This window comes from Cibotium barometz, chromosome 42 (assembly GCF_041138505.1).
Source record: "Cibotium barometz isolate CiBa-2024 chromosome 42, ASM4113850v1, whole genome shotgun sequence".
NCBI classification, from domain to species: Eukaryota; Viridiplantae; Streptophyta; class Polypodiopsida; order Cyatheales; family Cibotiaceae; genus Cibotium; species Cibotium barometz.
In genome coordinates, this window is record NC_141087.1 from 16,829,344 (window position 1) to 16,844,724 (window position 15,381).

The following is a 15,381-nucleotide window of genomic DNA, read 5'->3' on the forward strand; positions in this document are numbered from 1 at the left end:
CCTTTGCGGTGAAGCCAACTGCCTCCTCGCTCGAAGATGATGAAGCATCGGAGTCCACCATCTCTAAGTGCACAAATGCCGGAGTCTTCGCAGCTGAGGCTGAGGAATTAGCACTCTTCCCTGTCCGCTTAGGGCACTTCCTCCAGTAGTGGCCTTTCTCGCCACAATCATTACAAGATCTTTCGGCCTTCAGCTTCTCTCGTTTTGGATCAGGCTTCTTCTCAGAAGACTTCTCCGGTGAAGCCTTCCCTTTGCCCTTGTTGGTATTACGGCCTTTCGACCGTTGGCCAGTTAAGGCCTCCGAACCTCCGCCGTGAGGAGGGTTCGTGAAACGTTCCTCCTGGTCCAAGACCATTGGCACAAGCTCCTCCCAAGTAATGGTGCTGAGCCTGCCACTCGTGATCAACGAGGAATAGAGAGCAGAATATTGACCAGGCAAGTGGAAAAGTAAAGTGATGGCCATATCTTCGGATGATATCTCTTTCCCAGCTTGAAGGACTTCCTGCTGAAGGGCCTGCAGCTTGTTGATGTGTTCCCGCATCGTCAAAGACTTTGCAGGGTTCATAACCTGCATCTGCACTTCCAAGGAGATCCGCTTCATGGGTGACACCCTGTTATACAAAGAAGCCAAGTGCTCCCATATGCCTCTCGCCAGCGTCATGTGCTTCACATGGTTGATCACTTGTGGTGTGCAATTGAGGAAAATAAACGACCGGACCCTGGCGTTGACACGATCCCACATGTGTGCCTGTGCCTCTCGGTCCTTCCTCGTCGATAATAACTCCCCTTCCTTAGCTTCCGGCCGTGGCATCCCTATGATAATAAAATCAGCAAGGTCATATGACTCCAGAACTGACTCCATCATGACCTTCCAGATGCCGTAATTGGACCCGTCCAACTGACGATCCACTGGGAACGTGGGGAGAGTCGGAATCTTCACGTGCTTCTCAGCCATCTCTAGTAAATCTGCCATCGTGGAGAGTAACCTGAAAGGGTGGGTGGGTGGGAAAAAAAAAATCTGAAAATCTGCAAGTGGCTGTCCAGCACCTTTGCCCGCCTTCCTCTTGCACCTTCTCTTCCCGTTCAGCCCGAAACAGTCCACCAATCAGCAACCTGTTGCTCCCCCTCTTGCTCAGAAAAACGCCCAAGATCTCCTAGAGCCTAGGGCTCTGATACCATGTCAGAATATGGAGCGGACATGATAACCAAACTTGGGTAGACAAGAGCAAGTAGACTGCAGAAAATAAACAGCACAAGAAACAGAGAGAGAGAGGTGTGTAAACTCTTCTCTATACACAAGATCCCGGAAAAACTGAATGAGAAAGTGGTGGGGGCTGAGGGGCTATATATACATCCCATAGAGGGCAGTCGGCCAGCAGAAAGAGTGCCCACGACTGAAGAAAAAGTCCCACGACTGCATAAATGCAGTCGGCCAGCATACAGATGCCCACGACCGATGAAAACCAGTCGGCCAGCAGCCCTGTAGCCCACGACTGATGAACATCCAGTTGGCCAGCACTGGAGTGCTCCTGGCATCATCTGGCAGCCCTCCCACCACTAGGAAAAATGGGAAAAAATAGGGAAAAAATACGGGGAGTGTGGAAAAATGATAAAACACCTCATAAGGGCGGGCACACCCACAACAAAGGCCCTGGTGTATACAAATAGACAGGAGATGACTTCTAACAAGAGAAACCAAATAAAAGGGGTGCACGCAAGCTCACTACCCAACCGTAGGTTCACGTCCGCAAACCACCCCCGGAGCCAGGGGCTAAGGTTCCACTCCCATAGGACAAGGGAGTCAGTCAGGGACAGGACTCCCATAGGACAATCTGCCTACTTTCCCTAATCCCAGGGCTCCCCTAACCTTGTTGATGTAGTCCCCAACCCCAAGGGTTAGTGCTAGGTACATAACACGAGGGTACCCATGGCTTTGTGGATGGGAAAGATTGTGTTGGTAGCCCAAGAGGGGTTTAGGCCTTCACATATGGCAGTTTTTAAAAGTTAAGCAAGGAAGGGTGCAAGGGTATCACATACATGTTTGATGTGTTCAGTTTGGAGATCCTCATGGTCCCTGGCCTTCCCACTCTTAAGCTTATGTATGGCTCTTATGACATTGGCCACCATGAAGAGCGAAGGTCTGGCTGGCCAGGGCATCTGTGACATATCAAAGGTGGGCTGATCTGGGGCATCATAGAGCCCTTGGGCATACCCGGTGATGGGAGTGGGAGGCCTCCTCTCGTCTAGCATTGGCCATGCCTCAGAGCTGTCTGCACTCATGAAACACCTTAGAACTCCTCCTCCCTCTCGGCCAAGAATTCCTGCTTCTTGCACTTGGTAAATCACGTAGATCTCCATTGTGTTTGTCGTGTCGTGATGATGCCCCTTGCTTGGTCTTGGCGAAGCTGCGCACGGTAAGGCTTTGCACTCCTGATCATACTACCTGTTTTAATAGAGGCTTGGTTTTGGTGACGGTGGTGCACAGGTAGGTGGCTTGAGCTAACTCATGTAGGATAGCTGAGAGCTGGGTGGTGGCATTGGCAAGGGGGGTGGTATGTAAGACAATGGCTGAGAGGTGACGTGATGCGTGATTCTTGTAGATGTTGTCAAGATCATGGTGATGTGCACCTTCGTGTAGGGGGAGGGATATGGAACCGAATGTGGGAGATTTGAGATGGTGAAGGCAAGATATGTATGATCTGCTCCGATTGGGGGAGGGGGTATGATGAAATCTTGTATTAAGGGGTAGAGGTGGGAGAGCCCATTAGGTAGTCCACTGTACTACTTCCTCCTCCGTGTGGAAAGCATGTGAATCCTCCAGATTCTGGCCATTTAGACATGCCGTTATATATAATCAAGTTATGTGTGGCGCCCATGTCTTATAATGCTCTCCCTGTTGCTATGAGTCTCATATCCTTTGAGGTCCTGCTGGTGCCCATCTCTGTAGGGTCAAGCTCATACATGATGGCTGAATCAGAGTAAAAGTCATATGGCTGAGACATGAAGCCTCCTGGGTCAGACTACAGTGTCCCTTGCACTTCCACACGGCTACTATGAGTGTATCCTTTGTCCCATAGACCTCGCACTGTCATGCAGGTTGTTTATTTGTGATGATGATTTTGCCATCGCGAAGAGAGAGAGAGAGAGAGAGAGAGAGAGAGAGAGAGAGAAAGATATATTAAGCGTCTACTAAAGACCCAATGGGCCTATGAGACCAAAGTGATACAATAATGTCCATGGCATATCTCATCATGGAATGGAAAATAAAACAGAAAGAAAACATAAACATAGCTATCTCACTGGGGTGATACAATACTGTCCATGGAAACTCATCATGGAATACTAAGAACATAGAAACATGAGAGCAACATCAGCTTCGAGGAGATGGTATACCACTCTCCAAAATATCAAGCATGGGGCTAATGAGAGAGAGAGAGAGAGAGAGAGAGAGAGAGAGAGATTAAGCGTCTACTAAAGATCCAATGGGCCTATGAGACCAAAGTGATACAATAATGTCCATGGCATATCTCATCATGGAATGGAAAATAAAATAGAAACAAAATAAACATAGCTATCTCACTGGGGTGATACAAAACTGTCCGTGGAAACTCATCATGGAATGCTAGGAACATAGAAACATAAGACCAGCATCAGCCCCCATACCACTCTCCAAAATATCAAGCATGGTGCTAATGAGTATGGCCAAGAGGTCTCCCTTAGTGATGTCACGTGGAAAGGTAGCTCCATGGCGGTGCAGCGTGTCGTCAATCTGAAGCTGATAAGGGGATCGTTGCCGACGGCCGGGGGGTTGGGGGCGTCGGGCTCGCTAGAGTGCGGAGGCCCGGTCCAAGGTGACTCCTCTTGGGCGAGGTGGGTCCGGAGTAGCTCGAGGTGGGTCCACAAGATGCACTGTATCGGTGTCCACGTCCTGGGTCTGGAAGAAACTATTGATGGCTGGTTGGCGAGTGAAAGATTGCACATAGTGGAAGCAAGATAAGCACTAGAGTGTGCTGATCTGAGATGTGCAAGAGAGAGAGATATGAAGCAACAAAGCTGAATATATCGCAATGAAAGCAATCCTGAGCAAGAGACATAAAAGGTCATAAGTGAGGGATACAAAAGATGACCAAACTATTGAAAAGTGAAGAGGCTAGCCCACCTATATATAGGTCATGAACGCTGGCCGGCTAGAACAAATAGGAGCTGGCCGATTGGACAAACAGGAGGTGGCCGACTGGAGGTGAGTCACCCGACCTAGGGAAAATACTAGGAAAATACACATGGCCAGCCCACAACCAAGGGCCATTGCTCAAGTCTATCCCACTTTTGGGTGAGAGTTTGCTCCGCATTAGGAGGTAAAAATTGGGCATAAAATCTATCCTTAAACTCTTTCCAAGTGCAAATGGGATCTTTGGTGGTCTTTTTAGTGATCCACCAATGAGCAGCTATCCCCTTCAAGAACATGCTTGCATGATGAATTTTGGACTTCTTAGTGAAGTCTTCATCACTAAAAGCAATGTCAAATTGTGCCACAAAAGCTAGCACCTTAGAGGCATCAAATTTCACGGACTTGTCCCCTGCCTTGAACTCCTTGAGCTTCTTGGGATGTGGTACATGTTCTTCTCTTTTTCTCTTTCCCTTATCCAACGGGGCAGTCCTCTCTGCATGGGCTTCATGGCAAATCAAAGATGTTTCAAGAGGCACGGTGGCATGTGCATTATGAATCTGTGGCCCCAATGCATGTGACCTCCCCAAATGATGCAATGTCTCACCACGAGAACTCTCAATGGGCAAAGTCTTTCGGCTTGCATGCCGACCACTCTCTCCATGCACAAGGCCATCATGTCGCCCACTAGCTCCAACATGCACATACTTGTTGCCTCCTACCCCATGAGGAGTAGATGCATGGCGAGAAGTGACTGATACCTCTTCCTGGTGTATAAAAGACCTCAACCGTTGAGATGCTGGGTCTCCCTGCTTCAAACGAGGTGGATTCTTGAATACTAGCTCTCCATCCTCTCCTTCCTTTACATCACCCTTGCAGATGAGATAGGAGAGTGCCAACTCCCTTGGCTTCTTGCCCACTTCACGAGCCATGGACTCAAAGATCATATCCACCATAGCGTCAGCTTTCCTTGCTTTAATGACACTTTGTACATGGGGATCTTCATGTAGAAATTTCAGCTCTTGCTCTTTTGCGTGCAAAAGCTTCTTCATGTGCTCCAATTCAGCCCTCAGTGCATTGGGCTCATCCTCATGCATAGGTTCTTTTCCACAGGATGGCTGTCCCATGAATGCACTGTCATAACCTCTCTCAAGAGGTTTGTGCCTTCCAAGCAACGCATCAGAATCACGTGAAGCACTTGGTTGACCTCTTGGATCTGGCACCTCCAAAGGATTGCCTTGGCTGTCCATTGAGTCAAGTGTCTGTGTATGCTTCCAATCTCAAAACACCGTGTCTCCTCTTGAGAAAGAGAGACGACCGGGCTCTGATACCAATGTGACCGCGCCCTACAGGAGGCCTACAAATCGGAAGACAAAATACGCATTTTTAGATCACTGAACTAATATCAACAATGGACATTATTAGCAACATTAAAACTGAAAATGACTCATAACACTTGACACCAACATTGGGGCCGGAAAGGGCCGGCCCTCAATACATTTGTATTTCTTGGAGTATTTATATGTATAAGTGTCACGGGCCAATAGGCCAGATTTCTCTGCACATGGAGTGAATACAACTCAAACAATTGGGTACTTGTCGATGAAGTTTGGACAGTCGAAGAAGTCCCAAGTCATAGGCACACTCTCACCTTCACTGGGTGCACACCTGCCTTTCACTGGTCTTCTGGGACCGTGCACCAATAGGCACGCCCATCCTAACACAGGCAAAGGGGTACACCACGGAGGAAACATTGCCTGGTTCTCCCAAATAAGCTTTGCTCCCAGATTCCCTAGTGTTTCTAACCTTCATTGGCTCTCAGAAATTCTGAGGGCACGGTTAGCACTACCACTCAGGGAAAAACTAACCAACTAGAAAAGCTTCCTGAGTATGGTTAGCATAAGCATGCTTTGTTCTTGCTCTGCACAAAACTTAAAGAAATCTTTGAACTTAATTTAGAAAATATTAGTTTTACACAAATAAGAAATACAAGGCACCTGGTATAGCTTGTAGAGCAGGAGTCAATGGAGATGCATTCCTTTCACCATGCAGTCAAGTCCACTTGGTACAATAAGTACAGATCCTAGCACAAGAAGTTCAGGCCTGGTACTGCAAGTACAGGTCTTGGTATAATTCAGGTACATCAGGGTACAATTTGGTACAGTAGGGTGTAGGAAATGGATGTATGGATGTGGATGTGGATGTGGATATATGAATGCGAATATGTATGTGAATGGATATGAAGTTGATATGAACGGATGGATGAGATGAGATGTCAAGTGAATCAGATGTGTGTGAACACATTTACTAATAAACATTAAAGTTAACCATAGCTTATGGATTTTATATTTTAAAAGGGTCAAAATGGTAATACTTACCACCTGTTCACATGCCACATCAATGTGTCAGCAAGCAGCACTCCCACGGTACACTGGGAGCGTTCCCATCCAGTGTACTGGCATGGTAAAACAGGCAAACACACGCAAACAAATCATGTGAAAACACAATGTGCACATGTAATGGACGAAACCTCCCTTCCATGAAACTTGTACAAAAAGTTCCTGTGGGGCACAAAATTGGCGCGGCAGAAATATGAATATATGTCTTGGTCTTCCTATGGAGTGACAATCCCATAGGTAAGACGCCATCCTGGCTATACACGGGTGGCACCGACAGGCTCCCGTCTATACAGCACGAAGCAGGTCACACACAGGTGGTACAAAACTAGTTCCTGTCCATGTGACGTAGTATTGGTCACACACGGGTGGCACGAATCTGGCTCCCATCCATGTGACACCAAAAGATTGGCCCTGTCACATGGGACACTGGCCTGGCCCCATGTGAACATGGCACAAATCTGGCCGCTCTATGGAGTGACAGTCCCATAGAAGTGGCTCCAGAAATGGAGATGGACCAAATTGTGACATCAACCATACCAAACAATTGACGAGAACCTGATATTGTCCCTGATCAATCCCTCGAGAAGCATCAAGAAGAGAAAGCTTCTCACTAGTATCCATAGGAGAAGATATTAGTCTACATCCAATCATCTAAAACCTGTCAAGAATCTCCCGTGTGTACTTTTGCTAAGAGAAGAAAATACCCTTAGGGTTCTGCCAAATCTCAAAGCCAAGAAAATAATGCAAAAGGCCAAGATCCGTCATCTCAAACTCTATCTCCAAAGCATCCATGACTGAACGGATCCTTACAGAGTAAGAACCTGTAAAGATAAGGTCATCAACATAGACCACAATGATAACAACTAACCCCCTCTCAAGGAGGATATAAAGGTTAAAATATGTATGAGATCGACGCAGGCCAAGCTTCTGAAAGAACTCATCAATCCGCTGGTACCAAGCCCGCGGAGCCTGCTTCAGACGATACAAAGCTTTCTTCAGCCAGTACACCTGGTCCTATCTGCTTGGCTAATCAACATACACTTCTTGTGTAAGATCTCCATTTAGGAAAGCCGACTTGACATCCATCTGGAATACGGGCCATCTATGATGTCCTACAAGAGCAAGAACGGTTCGAATGGTAGTCATCCGGGCCGTCGGAGCGAAGGTCTCATCCAAGTCCACTCCAGGGCGCTGAGCATAGCCCTTGGCAACCATCCACGCCTTGTGCTTGTCCAAGCTGCCATCAACTCGGTACTTCGTTTTGAAGATCCACCGCACGTCAATCACCTTATGCTACTGAGGCCTAGGCACCAAAATCCAAGTGCCATTCCATTCAATAGCATCTAGCGTTGCCTGCATAGCACGATGCCAAGGCTCATGTGAAAGAGCCTTGTCCACAGAAGTGGGATCAGAAGGACCATGAATAATAGAGAACACAAGAGCGTAGTTAACAAACATGTTGCCCTCATGAATTTGTTTCCCTGAAACTCTGGAAGATCGCCTGAGAGAACCAGGCGAAAGAGTAGAAGGAAGCTCTCATAACCCAGAACATAAGAGCATAGTTAACAAACATGTTGCCCTCATGAATTTGTTTCCCTGAAACTCTGGAAGATCGCCTGAGAGAACCAGGCGGAAGAGCAGAAAGAAGCTCTCATCACGAATTGTCCAAAATACCATCCAGGCACCGATCTGCCCAAACTCGCTAGAGGAGCAGAGTCATCATCATCATCATCATCATCATCTGACTGAGAATGCTGGTGGTGTAACAGAAGCAGGGGGAGGAGGAGGAGGAGGAGGAAGAGGAAGAAGAAGCTCACCACCCCCTTAGAAGATGCAAGAGTCTCGTTGAACACCACATCACGGCTCACAACAACTTTGCCGGCCTACTGATCATATAGGCGATATGCTTTGGACACAGAACTATATTCGAGAAAAATCATGTGCTGAGACTTCGAGTCTAACTTGGAGCGATGCTCCTTAGGCACATGTACATATGCCGAAGAACCAAATACCCACAAATGAACAACAAAGGGCTTCTCATCATGGAAAGCCTCATATGGAGTTTTATCTGGAAGAGCAGCAGTAGGAGACCTGTTTTAAATTTAGACAGCAGTGGAACTTAGAAGCCGCCTCAGCCTAGAAACGTCAAGGTAAAGAAGAATGCTCAAGCATAGCAGGAGCCATCTCCATGATAGTCCTATTCTTCCTCTCTGTAACACCATTCAGTGATGGAGTATATGCTATAGTAAGCTGTCTCCGAATGCCATGATCCTTGCAATATTGCTAAAACTCTTGACATGTAAACTCACCCCCTCAGTCAGTCCTGAGAACCTTGACCGAAGAACTGGTCTCTTTTTCCACCTCAACCCTCCAATCACAAAAGTGCTGAAAAGCCTCATCCTTGGACTTCAAAAAGAAAACCCAAGAAAATCTGGAGAAGTCATCCACCATCACAAGCATGTATGCCTTACTCAAAGACGCGGTACTCATAGGACCACATAAGTCTACATGAACAAGAGCAAGTGATGTCGAAGATCTATGTGTCGCCTTCTTTGGAAAGGTTGCTCGGTGTTGCTTCCCTTGTAAACAAGAGGAGGAAATAGAAGATGGAGCCTTGATGGTCCGTTGTAGAAGCTGATAGCTCAAATGGCCAAACTGAGCATGCCAAAGAGCTGAAGAAGAACCAGAAGAGAGAAAAGCGGTCAACTTGTACAAGCCACTATCCTAGACTCCATGAGCCAAGCTGCTACCAGTCTCCTTATCACGAATAGTAATCTCGTAACGAGAGAAGATCACCTCCGCACCCTGAGTTGTAAGAGCACTCACTGACAAAAGGTTAAATGCCAAATTTGGAATGTATAGAACATCAGAGACGTACCTCTTGTCCTCGGAGGAGCAAAAGATGGGGATGGTGCCACGTCCATGAACTGGCACGGAAGAAGAATCACCCAAAGTGATATTGCCTGTCCTGACAGTGAAGTCCTCGAACCAATCCCGATAAGGTGTCATGTGAGTAGTAGCACCGTTATCCACAATCCAAGATCGCAACTGAGAAGTCACAAGAGCTAGTACACGACGAGCACCGGCTAATAGAAGAATACTATCATCCTTCTTGGTCTGAGACACCGCTGTAGAGGTAGAGTCCTTTGCTTCTTCATCCCGCTTCTTTTTGTAACATTGGGGCTGTTTATGACCCTTCTTGCCACAGTAGTGACACTCCACATCCTTGTTTTTAGAAGATTTATTTTTGTCTTTGTCTTTATCTTTGTCGTTATCCTTGGAATTCTTGTTAGAACCCCCGTTCCCTTTTTAATGTCGGTTCTTCCCTTTATCTTGAGCAGCCAAAGCTCCATTGGAACCACCAGAGGTGCTAGTCCGCTCCTCAAAGCGAGATGCAATCTGCATAATGGAGGGGAGAACTTCCTCCCAAGTGGCTGGAACAGGACGAGGAGAAGAAACAAGAGACTGAAAGAAAGCATCAAACCTCTCTGGAAGCTTGGAGAGGAGCCGAATAGCCATATCCTATGTAGAGATATCCTTGCCACATACAGCAAGCTTGTCCTGGAGATCTTTCATCTTCAAGGTGAAAGCAGATAAAGATGAAAAGGCAGAAACTGAGAAATTCATAAGTTGCTTTTCCAAAGCCAAAATCCGACCCGGAGACTTAATCTCGTAAAGATCTGCAAATGCCTTCCAAACTTCATGTGCAACATCTGCTGTACGCACATGAGAGAGAACAGAATCTTGACAATTCAACATCAAAAAGGAGAAAACACGACGATCATTTGCCTGCCAAACATCAATCTGTGCCTGAGTCACACCAACGATAGAAATGGTGGGAGGGGTGGCATTGGCAGTTGTAACAAGCCAGTCCCACAGATCCACTCCACGTAAGGCTGATTTCACCTTCACCTTCACCTTCCATAAAGTATAGTTGGAGCCATCCAACTTTGCAGACTCAGAGAACATATGAAGAGTAGTTGGGGCAGCCATCACTAAAACTCGGGCTCAATCTTAGAAGAAAAAAACGCACCTCAGAAGAAGGAAGTGTCCTCCACAAGTACCGGAGGCCACCAACCCTCAAATCAGCAAACCAACTTTGTAGATGAAGAAACACAGCACAAACAGCGCTGCTGCCATGAAACAGAGCAGGCCGACAGCTGTACAGGAGTCACAAGGGTCAAATCTGATGAAGATTGACCACAAATCTGCAGTGATGAAGTGCTTGGAAGAGGGCAGACCGACCAGCAGCAGAACTGAGAAAAAAACGCAGAAGAGAAGGTGCTGAAAACAGGGCAGAAACTGGGGCAGCAAAGTAAACTCTGAACCTAGAGCGATGATACCATGAAAGATTGCATAGAGCGGAAGCAAGATAAGCACTAGAGTGTGCTGATCTGAGATGTGCAAGAGAGAGAGATACGAAGCACCAAAGCTGAATATACTTCAATGAAAGCAATCCTGAGCAAGAGACATAAAAGGTCTCATAAGTGAGGGATACAAAAGATGACCAAACTACTGAAAAATGAAGAGGCTAGCCCACCTATATATAGGTCATGAGGGCTGGCCGACTGAAACAAAAGAGCTGGCCGATTGGACAAACAAGAGCTGGCTGACTGGAGGTGAGTCACCTGACCTGGGAAAAATACCAGGAAAATAGGGAAAAATAGGGGTGGCCAGCCCACAACCAAGCGCCATAAAAGGGATCAAATGTGGGCATAATACATGGGCAGAATATGGGGATGAATATGCTAACAGCAAGGGAGGGGGCGGGTGGCTGGGGATGAAGCTCTCTCAAGAAAGTATCCTTGTGTCTGTGGAGCTCAAGCAGGAAGAGGCCTAGGCAACGCTGGTATGGGAAGTCAATGATCCTGGAGAGTGGACCAAATCCCTCACGAAACTGACAGTGAAACCTCCCACGGATCTCATAGTATACTGGGCAGCGGCATATGTAATGCTCCTCCGTCTCAACCTCTTTGTGGCATAATCGGCAGATCCCCTCCTCTCTGGGTCTCCGTATGAGCTTCCCGGCTCTGAAGACACGCTCAGCTCTACCTATCTCCACTCTGAGGCGGCGGGATGAAACCCGTATCTGGCCAATCGCAATACGCATGGCATGGGACATGTGAACACTCAGGTAGCCTGGCTGCTGGATGAATCCATCCTCAGTGAGTGTGAGGAAGTGATCTATGTAGAAGTGCATCTTCGTTGGGAGCTCCAGAGGTGTGATCCATGTGCAATGGGTGTAGAGGGTGAGAAGATCCAATTGGATAACCGGGTTGGTATCCTTGTGAGAGAGCCGAAGAAAAGGGGAGTCCAAACTCTACTGAGGGAACCAAGTGGAAACTAATGCATATTATACTCCAGAGTGGCCCTGAAGTGCTAGCTGTCTCGAGGACTCCAGGGCAAGCCTCGGGTACTTGTGGGGATTCATGTGATTGATGCGATGGAGGTATGTAACTGTCTGGAAGAGTACATCCACTACCATCGGGGCTGCAGCAAACTGTGCCTCGATAATCTGGGTTGGGACTGATGGTTTGCTGCGGATTATATGGGAGAACATCATGACCTGGGGCCTCTCATCGGATAAATCAAGGCTGGTGTAACGAGGGTGTCACAAAGCCAACCTTTGTCCTGGGCTCATGGAAATGTGCATGGAAGCACTGCTGCTCAAGTAAGCTCAAGGCTGCATATCCCCGTGTCACTCTGGCATGTGCTGCGGGAAGCATGGTGAAGCGTGGGCCACTGCAAGTGACACCAAGGTAGACAGGATGGGACAATCTCCACAAGATCCCCTCTATATATGAAGCTCAATCTGGATGTTAAGGGGCGAGAAGTATTGAAGAGAGAGAGAGAGAGAGAGAGAGAGAGAGAGAGAGAGAACCGTTACGAAAAAAAAAAGAGTTTTTCTGATTTTTGATTTTCTGGTTTTTTTGAGTGTTATTACGTCTATAAAAGATGCGGAGGGTGTGTGTGTGTGTGTGTGTGTGTGTGAGAGAGAGAGAGAGAGAGAGAGAGAGAGAGAGAGAGAGAGAAAGCTGTATTAACGTCTACTAGAGGCCAAACTCGACCTATGAGACAAATCAATGTACAACTGTCAATGTCCTCTAGGTGTCCAGAAAAAAAAGGACAAAATGAACATGAAATAAACTATGAGAGAGAGAGAGAGAGAGAGAGAGAGAGAGAGAGAGAGAGAGAGAGAGAGAGCCAGTGGACTACATATTTGAAATGCTAAAAAGAACACCTTATTTCTTCGCATAAATTGTCAAACTGTTCAGGATATCGATTAAGCTTGTTCCGCCACATTGTTGTATATTTGCAGGACATTATTTCCAATGGAAAGCAGGGATCAAAAAAACAGTGCTTGGAGTCTGCAGAAAATGCATTAAACCAGGGGATGAGTGTGATGATAGATCGGTGCAATCTCACTAAAGACCAGCGGCGTGAATTTCTTGAGCTAGCGAGGAGATTCCATGTGAAAGCCGAAGCATTGGTACTTGACTTACCTGTGAGATCATGCATACAAAGTGCAGTACAATGTACAGGGCATGAAGGGGGCGGCTTGCAGGGAAAGGATACTCCAGCTGCGATACAACACATGGCGCATATAGAGATGCCATCCAAAATCGAGGGCTTTTCCTCAATTGTTACATGTCGTACAGTTGGTGAAGTCGAGAAAGCTTTTTTCTTGTACCAGCAATCTTCTGAGACAGGTGATCAAGAAAGATATGATATATGCCATACTCAGTTGTCTGGTAATGTCAACGAGAAGATCTTTTCAGGAGTAGAACAGGGAGAAAGAGAGTGTAGATCTGAATGGGGCTCAAGCACGTGTGTGGGTGAAGGCGCTAGAACGCTTGCTTTTCCTTCAATTTCTACCTCAGGCTTTCATTTTGACCACGAGAGAGCTGCAGAGATTATCATGGAAACGGCCTCTGATTTGCTGCTCAAATTCAAGCAATATGGGCTCAGACTCATACTAGTGGATCTGAAAGAAGATTCCGATATGCTGGTTCGTGTCCGCCAGAAGGCGGCAGTGTGTGGTCTGAAACCTGAAGAGTTTTTGGCAACAGCTGGAGACATCACCAAGCTGCACTCGAGTTGTGGACTGCATTGCAACTTCATTGCAAATGCTACCAATTGGTCAGAGGGCTCCCTATTTCTTGAGATGATGCCAAATCTTTGTACTATTTGAGAATTTTCCTTTTTCAAAAAGAAGCTTAAAAAAAATCGTTATCGTTTTTGGCAGGCGTCTGAAAGCAGGAGGTGGGGGTGTCAATGCAGCAATTTTCAAAGCTGCAGGTGACGAGTTAGAAATTGAAACTAAGAAACGTGCCAAGACGTTGAATCCAGGTTCAGCTCTTGTCATTCCTCTCCCTGTTACATCTCCATTGTACGTTACTGAAGGTGTAACACATGTTATTCATGTTCTTGGTCCGAACATGAACCCTCAAAGACCGAACTTTATGCAAGGAGACTATGATGAAGGCTGTAAAATATTGAGAGATGCATACTCTTGTATGTTCCGGGCTTTTGCCTCAGTTGTGGTATCTCAAGTTTTAGAGGGACCTATCAGCCAAAGTTCTCACCCGAGCGGTACAACCACTACTGACACACATAAAACTAAGCCTCTTAATGCTTTTGCTATCTTGATGCAATCGGCAAAACGTAAATTTGTCAATGCAAACAGTGACCACAAAGCAAAGCATGGTAGGCAAGACAGAGATCCGAAAGATGCTATTCCAAGAGGTGCCATGGATGTCAAATATAATGTATCAGATAGAATTGACTCTGTGGCTTCTGGGTCAAGCTTACTAGAACATAGCAATGCTGAGAGCATTAATGCATCTGAATCATATGGTAAGGCAGGTATCTTTGAAGGGGAAGCACACATACTAGGTACAAGCCGTGACAATGAAGGTTTCAAGTCAAAGAAATGGGAGCCCCAGACAGAAGTACTGAGGAACATGGCTCTGCAACCCGAACAGCACACAGACACCATACTGCAAGTGACACAGGAAGCAATCTTAATTGCTGATAAGTTTCCAAAGGTATTTGAGGGCTCTTTTTGTCATTGTTAATGGAGTATATAGTCCATTTTTAATCTATTTAGTGTAGAGTAGCTGCAGAGTGCTCTGCTTTTTCAATGAGCTATATTGTCTTCCTGAGATTGCTTTCATCTCATACCTAGGTGTATAACCATGCAACATTTATGTTTGTAAAATACAATGCTGTCTCCAATTCTTACACTCGCTGCCTCACAAATGTAGGGGCGAAAACACTTTCTTGTGGTGTCAAGACAAGATGACCTTGACAGCATAGAAGAATTGAGGAGCTCACACCTATTGCTTTTACAACACATGCACACCTTGGGTCAGACATGGGTTCAATCTCTACTTGATCAAGATCGATCATTGGCATTTCGTATGGGTTATCATTCGGTATGCTTGGCATCGAGTGACTTTTTATTACACTCTTTTATTCTGCTAAAAACTCTTGTATTCTGCTATAATCATTGGATTTTACATTCTTCATAACTTCCTAAATTTTCCACTTTTAATTTCGAAATCAGAAGAGTTGATTACTTTTTATTGGTTGTGTGTGTGTGTGTGTGTGTGTGTGTGAGAGAGAGAGAGAGAGAGAGAGAGATTTTATTAATGTCTAGTAAAGACCCAATGGGTCTATGAGACCAAAGAGTGTTACGTATGCTCCATGTGTAAATTGGAACTTGTAAATATGAAACTAAAAAGTGCCAAAAGGAAAAAAGTCCCATTTACAAAGCAGGCCCTACGTGTACAATGAGAAAGAGAAGATGGTATT

General features: G+C 46.3%; 1 protein-coding gene across 4 annotated transcripts in view; it reads left to right on the plus strand.

Moving 5' to 3' along the window:
- Positions 1-15,381, plus strand: part of LOC147614222 (transcription factor bHLH140-like) — a 54,704-nt gene that overhangs the window by 37,205 nt on the left and 2,118 nt on the right. For all 4 annotated transcript variants that reach the window (XR_015263092.1, XR_015263093.1, XM_086780768.1 and 1 more), the window contains exons 3-5: positions 12,884-13,704; positions 13,811-14,612; positions 14,832-15,002. Coding sequence is in view for 2 of the 4 variants with exons in the window: in XM_086780768.1 (XP_086636894.1) it covers positions 12,884-13,704; positions 13,811-14,612; positions 14,832-15,002 (1,794 nt within the window). In the remaining 2 variants the exon portion in view is untranslated. The remainder of the gene's footprint in view (positions 1-12,883; positions 13,705-13,810; positions 14,613-14,831; positions 15,003-15,381) is intronic.